General features: G+C 42.9%; 1 protein-coding gene across 3 annotated transcripts in view; it reads left to right on the top strand.

Moving 5' to 3' along the window:
- The window catches only part of cgnb (cingulin b), an 18219-nt gene extending 3220 nt beyond the window's left edge, over nt 1-14999 (top strand). Inside the window, exons 2-20 of one of the 3 annotated variants that reach the window (XM_017041046.2) lie at nt 1525-2780; nt 2877-2940; nt 4945-5042; nt 5747-5879; nt 5967-6179; nt 6959-7107; nt 7984-8013; nt 8478-8598; nt 9232-9465; nt 9745-9843; nt 10400-10657; nt 10750-10920; nt 11206-11367; nt 11493-11582; nt 11685-11768; nt 11867-11985; nt 12309-12417; nt 13025-13188; nt 13611-14999. In XM_017041046.2, the coding sequence (XP_016896535.1) occupies nt 1555-2780; nt 2877-2940; nt 4945-5042; nt 5747-5879; nt 5967-6179; nt 6959-7107; nt 7984-8013; nt 8478-8598; nt 9232-9465; nt 9745-9843; nt 10400-10657; nt 10750-10920; nt 11206-11367; nt 11493-11582; nt 11685-11768; nt 11867-11985; nt 12309-12417; nt 13025-13188; nt 13611-13743 (3657 nt within the window). In that variant the 5' untranslated portion in view covers nt 1525-1554 and the 3' untranslated portion in view covers nt 13744-14999. Of the gene's footprint in view, nt 1-1524; nt 2781-2873; nt 2941-4944; nt 5043-5746; nt 5880-5966; nt 6180-6958; nt 7108-7983; nt 8014-8477; nt 8599-9231; nt 9466-9744; nt 9844-10399; nt 10658-10749; nt 10921-11205; nt 11368-11492; nt 11583-11684; nt 11769-11866; nt 11986-12308; nt 12418-13024; nt 13189-13610 lie in introns of all 3 variants that reach the window. The other 2 variants (XM_017041045.2, XM_008331886.3) reach the window with 2 other exon arrangements.
- The last annotated feature ends 872 nt before the right edge of the window (nt 15000-15871 follow it).

The following is a 15871-nucleotide window of genomic DNA, read 5'->3' as shown; positions in this document are numbered from 1 at the left end:
ATAAGCTGCTGCACATAACTTAGCACCTAGTTACAGAGATAATGGAAAAGAGCGAGGCTGATTACACCAGCTATCTGCTACGAGACAAGGACTCTGTCTGTGTGTGTGTGTGTGTGTGTGTGCAGCTCAAAGCAAACAGTCCACGCTCCAGTGACTCCCCTCTGATGTCTGGTGACTGTGGAGACCCTGGCAGAGGCCGAGGCAGGCAGACAGAAGGAGAATGAGGAGAAGACCAGTTTCTAATAGAGCCCCCAGTGTTTAATGCTCCACAGAGCCTGGACAAAAGGAGGTGTGTTCACCTCCTCCAAGTGTTCGTCACCAAACTCATTTTTATAGCAGCCCTCAGGCTCTCTTAGGTGACACCGCCGACGTACACTGCACCTGACCCAGCTGTTTGAGGAGTCAACAGGGTGACGTTGAGTCTGTGTCTGTTTTTATCTGTTACAAGTTCATAAACATTCCAGGTTCAAGTCTTTGACGGCTTCGTTGTGCATAACTGCTCAGCTTTGATCGTGGGCTGATGGAAAGATCACACAAGATGCTTTTTTTTTTTTTAACTGAAGCCAAGAGTCAGCGATCAATCAGGATGGAGACGTTTTAGTTTTATCACTCTTTGTATAAAAATATAGTTGAAAAAAAACATTAAAATATTTTAGTTTTTAATCCAGGCTTCCTGCTCTGGAAGCCTGGATTAAAAACAAAAATATTTTAATGTTTTTTGTGGCTATAAAAATAACAAAAAAATGACTTAAAATCAGCTGGAGATTTAACGAAATATGGAATGTTGCCTTAAAATATATCTTTGCAGACAAAAGCTACTTGTGAGAACACCCTCTGGATGTAAGTCGTCTTCCATCGGTACAAAAAGATTCCCATGGCCCTGTGGCATATTTGGTTTGACATGAAAACAATGTTGTGCAGGTTGAGAAGGAATTTCAGCCTTCGGAGCAGTGAGGGAAGATGACAGTTTCATCAAGATATACCAGCCATCTGATATTGTAGCACAGTTTCACTGACTCGTCCTGGAGAAAGAAACGACACAAAAGACAATGATACGGTTCTGAAGGAGAAGGGTGTGGGGTCAGAGCCAGGTCTGCAAGAGTCTGATATGTAAACAATGAAACTGAGTAAAAGAGTTCGCTTGTAACCTCTGCTATGCAAACGCTGGGTTGCATCATCCAAAAGTTTTTGGTCAAAAGAGACTGTGTATTTTTAGGGTATCATTAGGGTCGTTGTTGTCGTTCGTTGTGCTACTGCCCTCTACTGGTCATATCTTCTTTCTCTTCTTAGTTGAGGTTCCAATATTGACAAAAATATTGTCTCAACTAAAATGTCATGCTTAGAAAAAGTAGGAAAAAGGGAAATGTGCATGGAGAAATCCAGAAGACAGATTTCAGAGTGATGGTGACGTTCCTGATTGTGTGTTTTGTTTTGTCTTGACAGCTGTCTGGAGTGTCTAATGTCAAGGTCTTTATTATGGGAAACACTGCATCACTCTAATTTTGTTTTCCTCTTCTCAACCAGGCTGTTCAACACAGACACCACCAAGTGACTATGACCACTGTCTCCAATGATAAGAAGATGCTGGTGGACTATGGCGTCCAGATCCGCTTCATCAAGGACCTGGACGACACGGGAGGAGGTTTCTCTGACAGATATAAAACAAACGGTCCAAGTCCTGCTTCCAACAAATACGGCGTAGCAGTACGAGTGCAGGGAATCTCTGGACATCCATACGTAGTTCTAAAGGATGGTGAGAAAGGGGACTCCTATGGAGTCCAGCTGAACACCCCCACCTCCAGCTCCAGCTCTGGATCCCCGTCCCCTTTCAACAGTCTAACTAAACCTACTAAAGTACCAGCTGAGTTTACAAACCCTTACAGCTCTGCTGCAAACACAGCTCGCTCTCCTGTGTCTCCTGTGTCTCCTGTGTCTCCTGTGTCTCCTGCGGAGGAGGAGATTGGGGAGATTTTTGGGAGTCCCCTAAAGCGCCCCCCAGGTGATGGTCAGGCGGGGACACAAGGGGAGGAAGAGGCTAGAGCTGGGAGACAAGCAAAGGTAGAAAAGGAGAAAGTGGTGCCACAACTCAAACCAACGTCTGTGAAAGTGGAAAACGGCAAAGATTGGACAAAGAACGATGAGTTCAATGAAGCCGGGCTGAGGCGCGTCAAGTTAAACAGTGTAGGACCAAAGGGGTTTAAACCAAGTACGTCTGGTGTCAACACCTCTTTGGGCAGATATGGTGGGACCAAGTCCTTCTTAAAGTCCTTTTCAGAAGCTGCAGATAAGGAGCAGACTCCAACTGTTGATACCAAATCTCTGTCTCCCATCAACAAACTCATCACTAAGTTTGATGCAGGAACGACAAGTGCAGCGCCACAGACCAGAGGTCGCTCTGGAGCCAGGCAGAGGCTCAGATTTGATGAACGCAAGCGATCCAGAAGTCTTGATGCCAGGAGTGAGCCTCAGCCGGAGGTCCCGTTACCCCCGCCCCCGCCCCCGGCTGTCAACCCCTACGCTCCTCTGTCTACATCATCTACTTCGTTAAGCAGCAGTTTGGGAAAGATCTCTGCATTTGCCCCCAAGGTTTCTGCACCTCAGGCTCCAAAGACGAACTTCACGTCACAGGAGACGTTTGTTACCAAGAACTTTTCTCTTCCTGTAACTAAGAAGCCTGTAAGTACCACTGCTGAGCCGTCTCTGAGGAGCAAAACCACTGAGGTGATCGCTGGAGAAGAACCACAGGTCAGGAACCCTGTTTTGAACACCGGCACAGACAGGTAATCAACCATCACCACCTACTGTAAGTCCTGTTTCCATTGAGAGGTTATGGAGCTCTAACAATGTCAATCTCTCTCTGATGCTTTTCTCAGCAGTGAAAGTCAAGGATTCCTCAGAAGGAAGTTCAGCTCTGAAAACACAGCACCGGGCAGTTTGAAGGTAAAGCTATTCAGAACAGCCTTTAACTGTGTTTGACAATGTGTAGCTGCTGGATTCCTATCTATGTAGAAGGTTCCCGGTTAAATTCCACTTGGTTCCCAATCTCAGCACAGACGTTTTAAGGTCCAAAGCTGTTAGTAAATTTAAAGATGTTTCAAGACTACCACTGGTAGATTTTTTTTTTTTTTTATGAAGCCATGAAACTGAGCCCAATTGTCTTAATGCTCACACGCACTGCATTGAATTACAGTGGCTGTTTCTGCTCCTGTGTCTGGGTTCAAATTATTGGTCGAACAAAAGGGGAGGATGGAAGTTAGTTGAGTCTGAGACGCCAGTCTTCTCCTGCAGCGCAGTTCATGTAATGAACCTAACAGATGGCCGGTGGCCGCTGCATCGTTCTAACGACAGGAAGTTGGTGTTTTATTCAGCCGTGCCTCCGAGGCTTCCTCGCTGAAGGTCAGAAATATTGAAAATGAAACAGCAGGTTGAGAATTCCACTGTTCCACCGCCGCTGACACCTTGTTAAAATACACATTTTCATCATATTGCTTCAGTTTCACGACCCTTTGTAGATGTATTCTTTTGTGTCTCCTAACATGCACTTGATTATGTATGATGCCTTGTAATGCACTTCTGAGCCGCTCCATGTCCATGGCTGTTTATGCATCGTCTCTTGGCAACGGTGCAGCTGCAGAGGAAAGCTGTTGAGGTCTCAGTGTGTGTGTGTGTGTGTGTGTGTGTGTGTGAGTGCTGAGAGAGCATTCGTTCAGATCCATTAATAATTGAGTTGGACTGGAACCCTGCACCAGCAGAGGGTTGGCACGTCGGATGAGACAGATCCTTCTCAGAACGACACTGTCAAACAAAGACTCCTCAATTTACATGACACTGTTGACAGATTCAGAAACACATTCGTAAACGAAACGCACAAAAGGATGAAAAGAAAGTACATTTTGAGAAAATCTAGTCAATTATTTAGTGCATATATGAACTCTCTTTTTGGCATTTTTCTTTGTTGGTCATTTCAACAAGAAACATTATTTCCTGGTTGGCTCAACACGTGGTTTGTGTGGAATTTGCATGTTCTTCATGAGTGTGTTATCCAAGTAGTTCCGTTTCCTACTAATACTAATACTAGCACTAATACTAATACTAATACTAACAAATGCAAATTGTGTATTTTGTAAATGGGAGACTATAGAGACAGAGTATTGGTGTGATTGTGAGAGTGTGTGGTTGTTGTTTTATTTTTTGTTACTGTCTGTCCCTGTGGTTGACCTGTCTGGTATTGGCTACAGACAGTGATTCATTTATCTGTATTCAGTAGTGTTACAGTACATATGAAAACACAGCTGATGTAATTCACTTGAAAGAGCTCAGAGGAGCTGATGCTCATTAACTGTGATGATATTGTTCGTGAATAATCTTTTCACAAAGAAAGATTATCTCCAAACAACGAACGAGTAGAAAATACAACAAATCTGCACAGAGTATAAGTGAATTATTCACTGCTGATTAGTGCGACTGATGGAGACACTCTCCTGAGGAGCTGAACTTTCTGTGATCCAGGCGTCTCTGACGGTGTGACCCTGTAATGGCTGTGTAGGTGGATGAACCAGGTTTTCACAGGCGAGCAGCGTTTAAACTTCATTTTCTGCAGGAGGAGTCGTGATGAGCGGCGTGGGCGACACTAATGAACCTCCGCTGCTGCTCTGCTGCCCTGCAGCCTGTCAGAAACTGTTGTTTATGTGCAGAGATCCTCGCTGAGTGAAGAGACACCGGAATGTTTTCCACTGTCAGAAACTAGAGCAAAAGGAAGGAGCTGCAAGAAAAGTTTTCTATTTCCAATGTTTAAGTAATAAAGATTCCATAATGGATGTGGAGGGTTGTACGGTGGTTCCACGGCGTCTTTGTGTCTTTTTTCGTTTGTTTGTTTTGGTCCTGTTCCTCTGAAGTCTCATCCTCGGTCTCCTCTCCACTTTGTGTTTCTGTTTTTGTTTGCAGAAGGGAGGATCTGACGGGAGCCTCCCAAAGTCTAAACCTGAGGAGCTTCAGGAGCAACTCCAACGTTGCAAGAGAGATCTGCTGCAGGCTCACGATGAGTAAGTGTGTGTGGCGCTCGCATAGATTTGCTGTGAGACGTACCAACGTAGATTGTAAATATGTTTGAGCATTTGAGTCAAAAATATCCAGCTGAGTCTCACAGTGTGTTCCAACAACCAAAATTCCAACATAACCAGAAACTAATCCAAAACTGTCTGAACAATTGAGCCACACATTCCAAATGATTAAAGGTATTGTCACCTAACAGCTGAAATAATTAATTCCAGGGAGTTATAACAAGTCATAACCAAGTGGTAACCAAGAATATTTCAAGCCAAAGAAAATAAATATTTACTATGTTTTTATAGTGTATTATATTATAGTCTATATGCACAGTCAAGCTAACATTTAGCCCAACAATAATGACGAATATTCAGTATTATCAAGAATATTGGCAATATATTTCAAGCCAAAGAAAATAAATATTTACTACTTTTTATAGTATATTATATTAGCTAACATTTAGCCCAACAATAATGACTTTTAAAAAAGTTGCTTAAGTATAATTCTTGTTGTTTAAGCCAAACATAGCTAATGGTTGCTAATGTGAGTCAATTTAATGGCCTATAATGAGCTGCCAGTTGTTAACGCTGCAGCTCCAGGTCTAATCATCATGATCGCTCCATTATTGTCTCGTTTAGAAGTTTGTTAATGACTAATGTTGAGAGTGTGTGTGTGTGTGTGTGTGTGTGTGTGTGTTCAGACTGGCCCAGGAGCGAATGTCCAGAGAACTCTCTGAGTCTCGTCAGCGGCTGCAGGAAGATCAGCTGGCCGAGCTTCAGGAGGAGCTGAGGAGGTTCTCAGAGAGCTCTCCTTACTCCGGCTCACTGCACACGGTGAGTGACATCGACCACCACCACGACAAAACAAACATAGCCACGGCTCTCACCAGTGTTGGGCCTGTGCGTCTTTTCCGTCTGCAGGATGTGATGACTCTGCAGGCCGAGCTGGCTGAAGCCGCCCTGTTGCGTCAGCGGCAGGAGGACACGCTCCACCAGAGGGAGCGGGAGCTGGTGGCGTTGAAGGGAGCTCTGAAGGAGGAGGTGGAGTGTCATGACAAGGAGATGGAGGCTCTGAGGGAGCAGTACGGTCAGGACATGGACAACCTGAGGAGAACCATGGAGCAGTTCACACAGGTGGACAGAACGCAACGCAGCCGACATTCAGATTAGCTTTAATGTGTGGAGGCTCAGGACACAGAACCGATCCAAACAGTTCTAACTGTGGTGATCCAAGTCTTTATCATGTTGTCAAAGATGGTTTTAATCACTGGAAGTCTTTATAAAACATCAGCAGAGATATTAGGCTGCTTTAATTTCAATTATGTTAAAAAAAACAAGGCAAGATTATGAGGGATTTAAATAAGTAAGTTTAAAATTAAATTTTTACCCAATAATCTTTCTTGTAATAAGGTACTTCATGTCAGCAGGCAGCAAGAGTTTCAGTGATTTTTTTTTTTTTTTTTTGTGAAACCTTTCTTGCTGAATTTGTATTCCATCGTTTCTGCTCCTGCCGGTGGGCTATTTTTGGAGCCCTGTCAGAAGGTGTGCAGCAGAAATGTGAAGCACATACTCTATGTATGGATATACAAGGAGGGATCATTATGCAGTTTTAAGGAAACGGCGGGTGTCAGGACAAAACAGGCAGCAGGCAGCCTGAGAGCAGGGAGCAGCAGACGTGTTGTCAGCAGATGCTCCTGATGACGGGCGGTGGTGGAGGATGAAGACGCTGCAGCTGTGTTTGTGTCAACGCTGTGGTCCTTATGAAGGGCTTATCCCTCATGTTGAACTACCTTTTAGACTTTTAAGGACAATTCTTTGTCAAAATGAATTCTGTCATTTATTTCTACTGTATTCACAGAGTCAATAATAAACTCCTGTAGGTCACTTGAATTCCATTTTTGATTGGATGTCAGTCTCAGGAGCAGATCGTGGAGGAGAGGGAGCGGGTGAACACCACCATGTTGACTCTGGAGGAGGAGCTGGAGAGCTACAGGGATGAGAGGGATCAGTGGAAGACGGAGGTGGACGTCACCACGCAGGAGCTCAACCACACCAGAGAAGAGTGAGTGTCTACAACAGCTGCGTCTTCAGACGTGTGCTGTATACACTGTACCTACAGCTGTGAGCACAGGCCCTGCACCACCTCAGCTTTTCCATCAGTTATCCAGAGAATATAATTCTGTGAATAAGACAAATGGTTTGTCAGTTAACGCCACTTAAAAATGGTGCATTTTTCCAAATATTGTAAATAATTGAATACTTTTACCTCAGGGACATTAAAACAATCTTTTAGACCTAAAAATATTTTTTACTTTTTTTCATTTTTTATCATCAACTTCATCAATGTCCACTGAGATATTGTGGGGATTTTTTAAAGTTAATTGTGTATTTTACCTTGTCTGCCAGCCGTACACAAAACAGAGTAAAAAAGTAATAACTCACTGAGGTGCTGCAGGTTTGATCACTGCTACATTGACATGAGTCAACGTAGTCTCAATACGACGGACAGGAAATCTATGAATGCATCGAGAGACAGCGGAAAAAAGTGTTCTACCTCTTCTATATACAACAGAAAACTGTTTATAAATCACAAACCTTTTGCAGAACAAACACCAAGGTCACAGACTCCAGATGGATCTTTGCCTTGTTTCAAATACAGCCTATGATACACAACACAGAGTTAAAGTAAAGTGAAGAGTCCAAAAACCAGACGGACCTTGAGATGACTCACTGCACTCATGAATACTTCGGACTCACAGCTTCCTGTTCTGTCCTTGGTCAAACATCAAACAGCCTGCTGTTGTGTTTGAACCTGTATGTAACTTCACACTGGTGAAGAAGCTCAGAGACATTCACTTTGGGAAGAACTTTGCTGTAAAATTATTCCTGGTTCGCTTCTAGAAGATTTCACACCCCCTCACTGTCCTCTTGATTCCAGCAGGAGCACGGAGCCTGTCAGCAGTTCAACGTGAGACAGAGTGAATACCTGGGTTGGGTTTGAGTAGATTTAGACTTTTTTTTTTTTTTTCCAGTTTGTTCCTCCGACCTTGAAAATCCAGCTGAACAGTCTGTACTGATTGTCAAAGTGGATTTTGAATCTGATGACAACTGGTGTGGTCATTAGATCGGTCAGTCCCTGCTAACAGCAATCTGAGAACAAAATAAACCCAATCAAATGTCCACAGAGTTGTGTGTGTATATGTGTGGGTTGTTGCTTAACCCGTGATCTCTACAGTATTCCCTGATTTTAACAAAATATTTATGAATAAATGTGTCAGTGATGCATTTTCTTTAAAATTGTCAGTGTAGTAATGTCTCTGTGTTTTTGTCTTTGGCTTGCAGATGTTTTTTTTTTTGTGTGCTTTGAAGAGTGTGTTTTTGTGTTTTCCCCTCGTATGCATCGTATCCTTACGATGTGGCTTCATCCCACAGGCTGTTGAAATCCCATTTGGAGAGAGAGGAATTTGAGAGGAAGATTAAGGATCTGGAGGATTCTCTGCTGGTGATGAAGAAACAAGTGCCTGCGTCTGATGATAACCATTCTTTAGCAGAGGTAATTCTCATCCGTCACGCGGCAGAACATGGGGATTATACCGTGGGTGTGGGTGAAGTGGAGGGGCTCGTCTCCGCTGTTTTACAGTACCAGTTTCACGGCTTGGTTTTTTATCTGTCAGAGCAGTTTAACAGCTGTGGGGTTTTTGTGGTTTTTTTTAAGATAGAATTCAGTTCATGTCTCTCACATTTTTTCTTGCTTTACTCTGGAGCTTGTTGTGTACTTATCAAGGAGCAACAGACTGAAGAACGTACAAATACACTTACAGTGATTAAAACAAGTGCTTTAATTTATGTAGAAAGTTATTGTGTCATAGTTTTGGACATATTGTGACAAAAAGAGTTTAACTACACTCCTGATACTTTTTAATTCTATAATTTGAAATAGTTGTATAACATATTTACAAATACATTTCTAAAAAATCCCTGATGGTTACTTTTAGTAAAGGTTTTTGGCCACACCTTTTGAAATTCTCTCTTCGTCCCTGTAGCTTCTAGTCTTTCCTCCTTTTATAGAAATCAGAAAAAAAATCTACAAGCCTTCACATGATTTATCCTCAAAAAGATTTTTGATGCTCCTCATCACATTCCTCCTGCTCACACACATTATTCATCTCTGATTACTCTTCCTAAGGAGCTTCAGCGTTGCCATGACAATCTACAGCGGACTCGCGCCGATCTGGACAAACAGTCGGGCGAGTTACAGGAGAAGAGCAAAGCTTTTGAAGCCCTGAAAAAAGCCAGCGCAGCGAAAGAGACCGAGCTTGAGTCCGAAATCAACCAACTGAAGGAGCGGTCGCAGAGAGACAAGGCCGAGCTGGAAAAGGCACTGGAGAAGGCAAAGGAGGTGCAGCAGCAGGAGTCCAAGGTAAAAACAGACAAGTGCCTTACATTTTTAAACAAATAGCGCTGCAGGTGTTCACGCTCATAAATTGCTTTTCGCATCTAAGACCATCCAATATTTTCATTATATTCTTTATCTCCACACTGTACAACAGTGTTTTACTAAGGTACTGTTGAGTGTCATTTTGAAAGGCCCTTTCAAATAAAAAAGAATTTGAGTACCACTGACAAAACAAAAATCTAGTGTTTAAGTTAAAAAATGAAAGTGCTGCCGTTTTACTGTTCTGTTCAAATCTCTCTACAGACATCAGCAGAATCTACAGGAAAGACCGTGGTGGATCATGGGAAAGGTCTGGAGCTGCAGGAAGCAAACGCTCGCCTCAGGGACAGACTGTCCCGCATGGTATATCAATACACACACACACACATGCAAATAAATTATGCAAACGCTCTCACTGTACATGTAAGAAAGCCTCCCACTCAGACACGAGTCAACTGTGAAAATCATAGTAAATTAAAATAAGACCAAATGAAATAATCTTCAGCATAAATTTGCATAGTGCATCACATGCCAACTGAACAGCGTTCATGAATGTATCTTTTCTGCTTCATTCTTATTAATTATTTAATCACTAGGCTTTAAAGCCTGACTTAATTACATGTACAAGTATCTTCACTGAGATTAAGAATTATGTAAGTGGAGAAGCACAAGATGTCGTGGTTTGATCCTTACAAAGAATATCAGCCTTAAACACTGGGTCGTAGTCAGTTTAGTTCTTGGAACTGAGATGGAATGGTGTATGTTTAGACCTTTGTTACATTTTTCCGGGTGAATAATGAAAATCAGCAGTGGACCAAGACTTGAATAATAGTAAAAAATGATACCAATAAATCCTCAGTCCTGGTCTATGTCCATCTGTGATGCTGTGGTAATCAGTAGATGTCTTCATGACCTACAGACGAGGCTTCACTCCAGTGTTCCTCGGAGCTCTGAGACCGAGGAGGTGGTGGAAGCTCTGCAGGACGAGAACCGCTCCCTCAAGTCTCAGCTGGAGGAGGCCAAGAGAGGAGTCTCCCGTCTGACCAAGGAGAAGGATGAGCTCGCCCGGCGGCTGGAGGAGAGAGACCTGGAGAGGGAAGCGCTGCGGCGAGGCAAGAGCGAGCTGGAGGAGCAGAAGAGGCTGCTGGACCGAGCTCTGGAGAAGATCAGCAAAGAGGTGTGGTGTAGAACGCCGTCCAATCAAGAGATGATGAAGATGGAGATGTATTGACTCATCCTCTTGTTCTGCGGTCTGTTTCCTCTCATCAGATGGAGATGATGATGGAAGATTCCCGTCAGTCCGTGACCTCACTGCACACACAGCTCGATGACTTCAGGGAGCGATCCAGGAAGGAACTGCTGGAGGCACAGCGTAACAGCAAAGACAGACTGGCTGAGCTGCAGCGAGCCCAGAGCAACCTGAAGGCCCAGCAAGATGAGGTGAGCTCACTGGATTAGACTGAAACAGTCCAGGACGTAGTAGACACTTCTGGAACATCTCCTCCTCAGAAATCATTTTAATTGAACTGTACGTTCTGGTTTAGTCAGGGCCCCGGGAACAATCTGGGAAGAATCAACCCCATGACTTTCTGGATAGCAGAGAAACTGCTCACCCACTTTCACTGCAAATGGTTAGGGTCAAACAACGGAGCTGAGCTCTGAAAACAGCTGGATCTCTGCTCTGTTTCATAGATTTCTTTTGCTCTTCTTCACCTTGTGTTACAGGTTTCCCGTCTGAAGAAGGAGCTGCTGTTGTGCGGCGAGGAGCGAGACAGCGCTCAGCTGGAGAGAGACCTCTTCACCAACCGTCTCAAACACCTGGAGAGTGAAATAGAGACGGAGAAGAACAACCACACAGATCGCTCCAGGGAGATCCGGGTCCTGGAGGTGAGGTCACATGGTCAGAGGTCATGAATTAAAGTGAATGGAACAGTGTCATGTGAAAGCACTGAATCTCTCATTTGCTGTGTTTTAATTTTACTCCTGTCTGGTTTTTTTGTGTGTGTTTACAGGATAAAGTTAAGACCCTGGAGATTGAGCTGGATGAAGAGAGGACCGGTGTGGAGCTTCTGAACGACCGTATCGCACGAAACAGAGACCAGGTGAGGCCATATGAAAGATTTGAATACATATGTAAATACAGAGCTGGCCTTTTGTGCAGTGACAGAACCAATACTCAGGTTCCCTCTTCCTCATCTTCTCAGGTGGATCAGCTTCGTTCAGATCTGATGCAGGAGCGTTCAGCCAGACACGACCTGGAGATGGACAAGAGTGCACTGGAGAGACAAGTACTGTTCATGTTTGAAACGTCCGTGTGGCCCGCACAGAAATGACAAATTACTATGAATTAACTGAATTCCTTGGTTCCCTCCCTTCCTCCTCGCAGGTGAAGGAGCTGAAGTCTCGAATGGCAGACATGGAAGGACAGCCTCGACCCACAATCGGACTCTCACTGCTGGAGAACAAGATTCAAGAGTTGGAGGAGAGACTTCACAGTGAAGAAAGGTCCCAACAAGAAACAAGAAAAAAAGAAACTGCATGAAATTGAGAATCTCAAGTCATGAATGAATCAAAACAAATGTTATGCCATACATGTGGAGCAAAGCAGGAGACAATAATTAATTGATATACAAAGGCGATTAAAACCCAATCGTTTAGTACAGTCTAAATGCCTTTGTTTCCTCAGAAATGAAATATATGAAATATAATTATAGTGTTTAAGGACACATGCCAGTCTCTAAAGTCTCCAAGCTAACGTTCAGTTAGAATTTGTCTCCTGTATTTGTATGTACACTAATGCAGGTATTTATACAATTCTGTCTCCACAGAGAGAAAGCCAGTATCCAGGCGTCTCACCGACGAAATGAGAGGAAACTAAAGGAACTGAACGCCACCTTGGACCAGGAGAGGAGTCAACACGTGGAGCAGAGAGACCAGGTAAACATCGACATCAATTAACTGCAGATAAATATAAACTCATTATTTCAGTATTTGGTGGCTAAATCCAGATGGTCTCTATGGTGATGTGATGCTTAGAAGCGTTGATCTACAACAAGGTTAACAGGTTTTTTTTCTGAGCTTGGTTTAATCTTCTGGATGTTCTCGTAACTATTTGTAGACTTTCAGAAATAACCGTAGCTATGTTACTGCCCACCCCAGAAGGACAGTGAATGGTGAGAGAATGAACTCTGAGTGGAACCTTCAAAACATGTATTTTTCTTGACTTTCTTGTGTTTATTTCCACACAATAACTTTTTTTATTGTGTTGTAAAATTACCTGTAAATAATCTGGTGTTTAACCCACATTATCTTCGTGATAATCAACACTGTGCTCTCGTCTACACCTCCTAACCCACGCCCTCTCACTGGGTCACCACCGTGCTTCCTGACCTGCCCTCCCTGATCATCTTTCTGCCTCCTCGGCTCTTTTCATTAGCCATAGCTGAGCTCCTGCTTTTACCCCTCTGACCAATCTGCTCCCACCCCTCACCTTTAACCTCCTCTGCTCCCCTCTAACCCCCTGCTTCTCCCTCTCCGCCCTCAGCTGTCTCTGCGTGTAAAGGCCTTGAAGCGGCAGGTGGACGAGAGCGAGCTGGAGGTGGAGCGTCTAGAGGGGGTCCGACGTAAAGTCCTCAGAGACCTGGAGGAGCAGCAGGAGCTGCAGGAGGCGCTGCAGGCCAAAGTCACAGCACTGGAGAGTGAACTCAAGTATGAATGCAGTTGTGGTTGTTTTTTTTAATCAGAACAACTATGGTTCCCTGGGCTGATTTATTTAGTTTTGGATAATGTGCTGTTATATATGCTACATATTGGCTAACCTTTAAAACCTGTCAGGCTATATTTTATTCTCTTTAAGGTAAATCCCCTTTGTTTCTGATATCTGAGAATTTATAACTGTTTAAACTGTTCTTTTTTTTTTTTTTTAAGTAAAATAAGAGTATAACTGTTTAAACTGTTCTTTTTTTATTTATTTTTTAAGTAAAATAAGCAATAACTTTCCATACTTGACCACAATTTCTGTCAGTGCCACGCCATTATTTTGCACTAGGGGGCACTACAGAGTTAGAGCTATTGCTCCTGCCTCTGTTTACTGAGTGCTGGTGTAACCTGTGTTGTTTGCCTTGTGTCAGGAGGAAGTCTCAGCACACACACCGCTCAGCTCTGGGCTCCTCCAACCTCAGCTCGGAGGACGAGGACAGTTTCTACGACTCCAGCATCTCCTCCATCCTGCACGAGAGCCACCTGCAGAACTCCAGCTGCTAGACGAAGAAGACAACAGCTGCAGTGAGAGGCCAAACACACTCTTAGTTACAAAAGAGAAATAAGATTTGCCCCACTGAGCAGTAACTCAGTGCATCAAGGCTCCACTCATGCGAAGATCTCCTGTGGTGCCGTTGCTTTCCCCAGCAAGAGTTTTATTTTTAGTGCAGCAGTCCAACCATGACAGGTTGTCAAAGATAATTAGGCGATCACTTCTTTAATCTGTCACGACATCCACTGTTTATCACGATGAAGAGATGAATTGCAATCAGAAATGGACGATTTAACTGGACATATTTCTGTTTAAAGCCGGTCTTAACAAAAGCTCTGTGCTGTTTTTGTTTTTGTTTTCTGGATGTGGACCATAATAAACTGTGGAATCAGTACTGTAGCATGTCACGTGATCAGGAGTCATATTGTAGAATATTTTGTGATTGAAAATCTGCTTTAAGCCAAACATTTTTCTTAATTTGTGTTTTGTCTTCGTGCCTCAGAGAGGGTGTAAAAGACACAGATTTAGCCAGAAAGAAAGAAAGAAAGATGGAGGTTGATTGAAAGCACTAGTTGTGGATGTAGCTTAATATAAATGGATGTCATTCTGAGCAAACTGGACAGCGGGTCACACATATACACACACAAGGTCACAAGGACCCGTTAGTATGTGCTACGACAATCAGACATTACTACACTGACACTGTGGATCTATGGAGATACATTTGAAGCTAGTATCTACCACATGTACATCTAATGCTGGTGTAGTTTGAGAATCACGGCTGTTTTCTTCTCACACCTATGTTACAGGAGGCCTGCTTCACGGCCTGTTACTGAAGGCTCAAAAATCTAGATGGAAAACTAGAATTTTCTTTCAAAATGCCTTAACGGTCACTTTTCTATTTTAACAGTGTCATTGCTGGCTTCTTGTTTTTGTGCAGCTGTTTTTTTCATGTTTTTTTAAAGTATTCATCGTGCGTGATGTTGCCTGTGCATGTGTTTTTGTGCATTCCTTTTCCTCGTATCTGGAAGTGTTCCACAGTTTTCCTGAGCTGCACCTGGCTGTTAATGAGCGTCGATTATAATCCGTAAAATGTTGAAGGTATTTAAAACATGAAACTTGGAATATTTTTAATCGTGTATATGTTCAAACAAGAAAGATATATATTTGGTGGTAAAAAAAATAAGGAAAATCTTGTGAGGTTGAGCATGTATATATTAAAGATAGAGGAATATTGAAAAAATATTAAAAACCAATGACAGACACAGAAGCTGTTGTTACTTTATCTTCGCTACGATCACGACTCCACCTGACGTAACCTTCACTTCTCTCCTCAGCTAACCTTGTCTTTTTCCCACAGTCAGGAGAACATTTTGTTTACTTTCACTGTTCTGATGTAGGCCGTCACGAGTCTGTATTTTCTTTCGCCGCTCACTCATTTCCAGGTGTCTCATTAGATCTGGGCTTTTATTGATGGACCTGTTCTTCACTTTCCTATTTGAAATGTGCTGCGTGAACAGTGTCAGCGTCAGGGAGTGTGTGAGAAAGTGAGCAGTAGCCTTTTCATCAACACAGATCAGTGTTCATGCTTCACTTCTGAATTACAGTGATGATGCAAAAATGTCATCCCACCCCGTTGTCCTCATTAAGGATCTGGAAACAAGTGACAATAATAACATCAAGATGTGGTTCAGTTTAGATATCAATGCCATTCTTTTCTGCATTATTTAGATTTTTTGCACCATTAACAGTCTTCACACTTTTTTCACAGCCTTTTCACACTTTTTCCCCAAATGATTTTTTTTTGCAGCCTTTTCACACTTTTTCCCCAAATGCATGACAACAATGAATTCTGTCTTTCATTAGTTATTCTAAAGTTATTTCTACAACAATGAATTATGTCTTTCATTAGTTATTCTAAAGTTATTGCTTCAAGATAATGTGACCGAAAGGTTTTTGGGATTTGTGCTCTGTTACCACACGTTTGTTGGTGTGGAAGACTAAATAGCTTCACTGATAACAAAATGGAAAAATAAATTAAGGGTGTGAACCACAACTGTGTGAAATGAATTAATTAATGTACCAAATCAGACCTGGGGCCAATCAGGTACTTGAACAGGTTTACTGAAGCCAAAAAAC

Source organism: Cynoglossus semilaevis, chromosome 18 (genome assembly GCF_000523025.1).
Source record: "Cynoglossus semilaevis isolate Cse_v1.0 chromosome 18, Cse_v1.0, whole genome shotgun sequence".
Taxonomy (NCBI): Eukaryota; Metazoa; Chordata; class Actinopteri; order Pleuronectiformes; family Cynoglossidae; genus Cynoglossus; species Cynoglossus semilaevis.
Note: the sequence above shows the minus strand (reverse complement) of the source record. Positions and strands in the feature narration are given on the sequence as shown.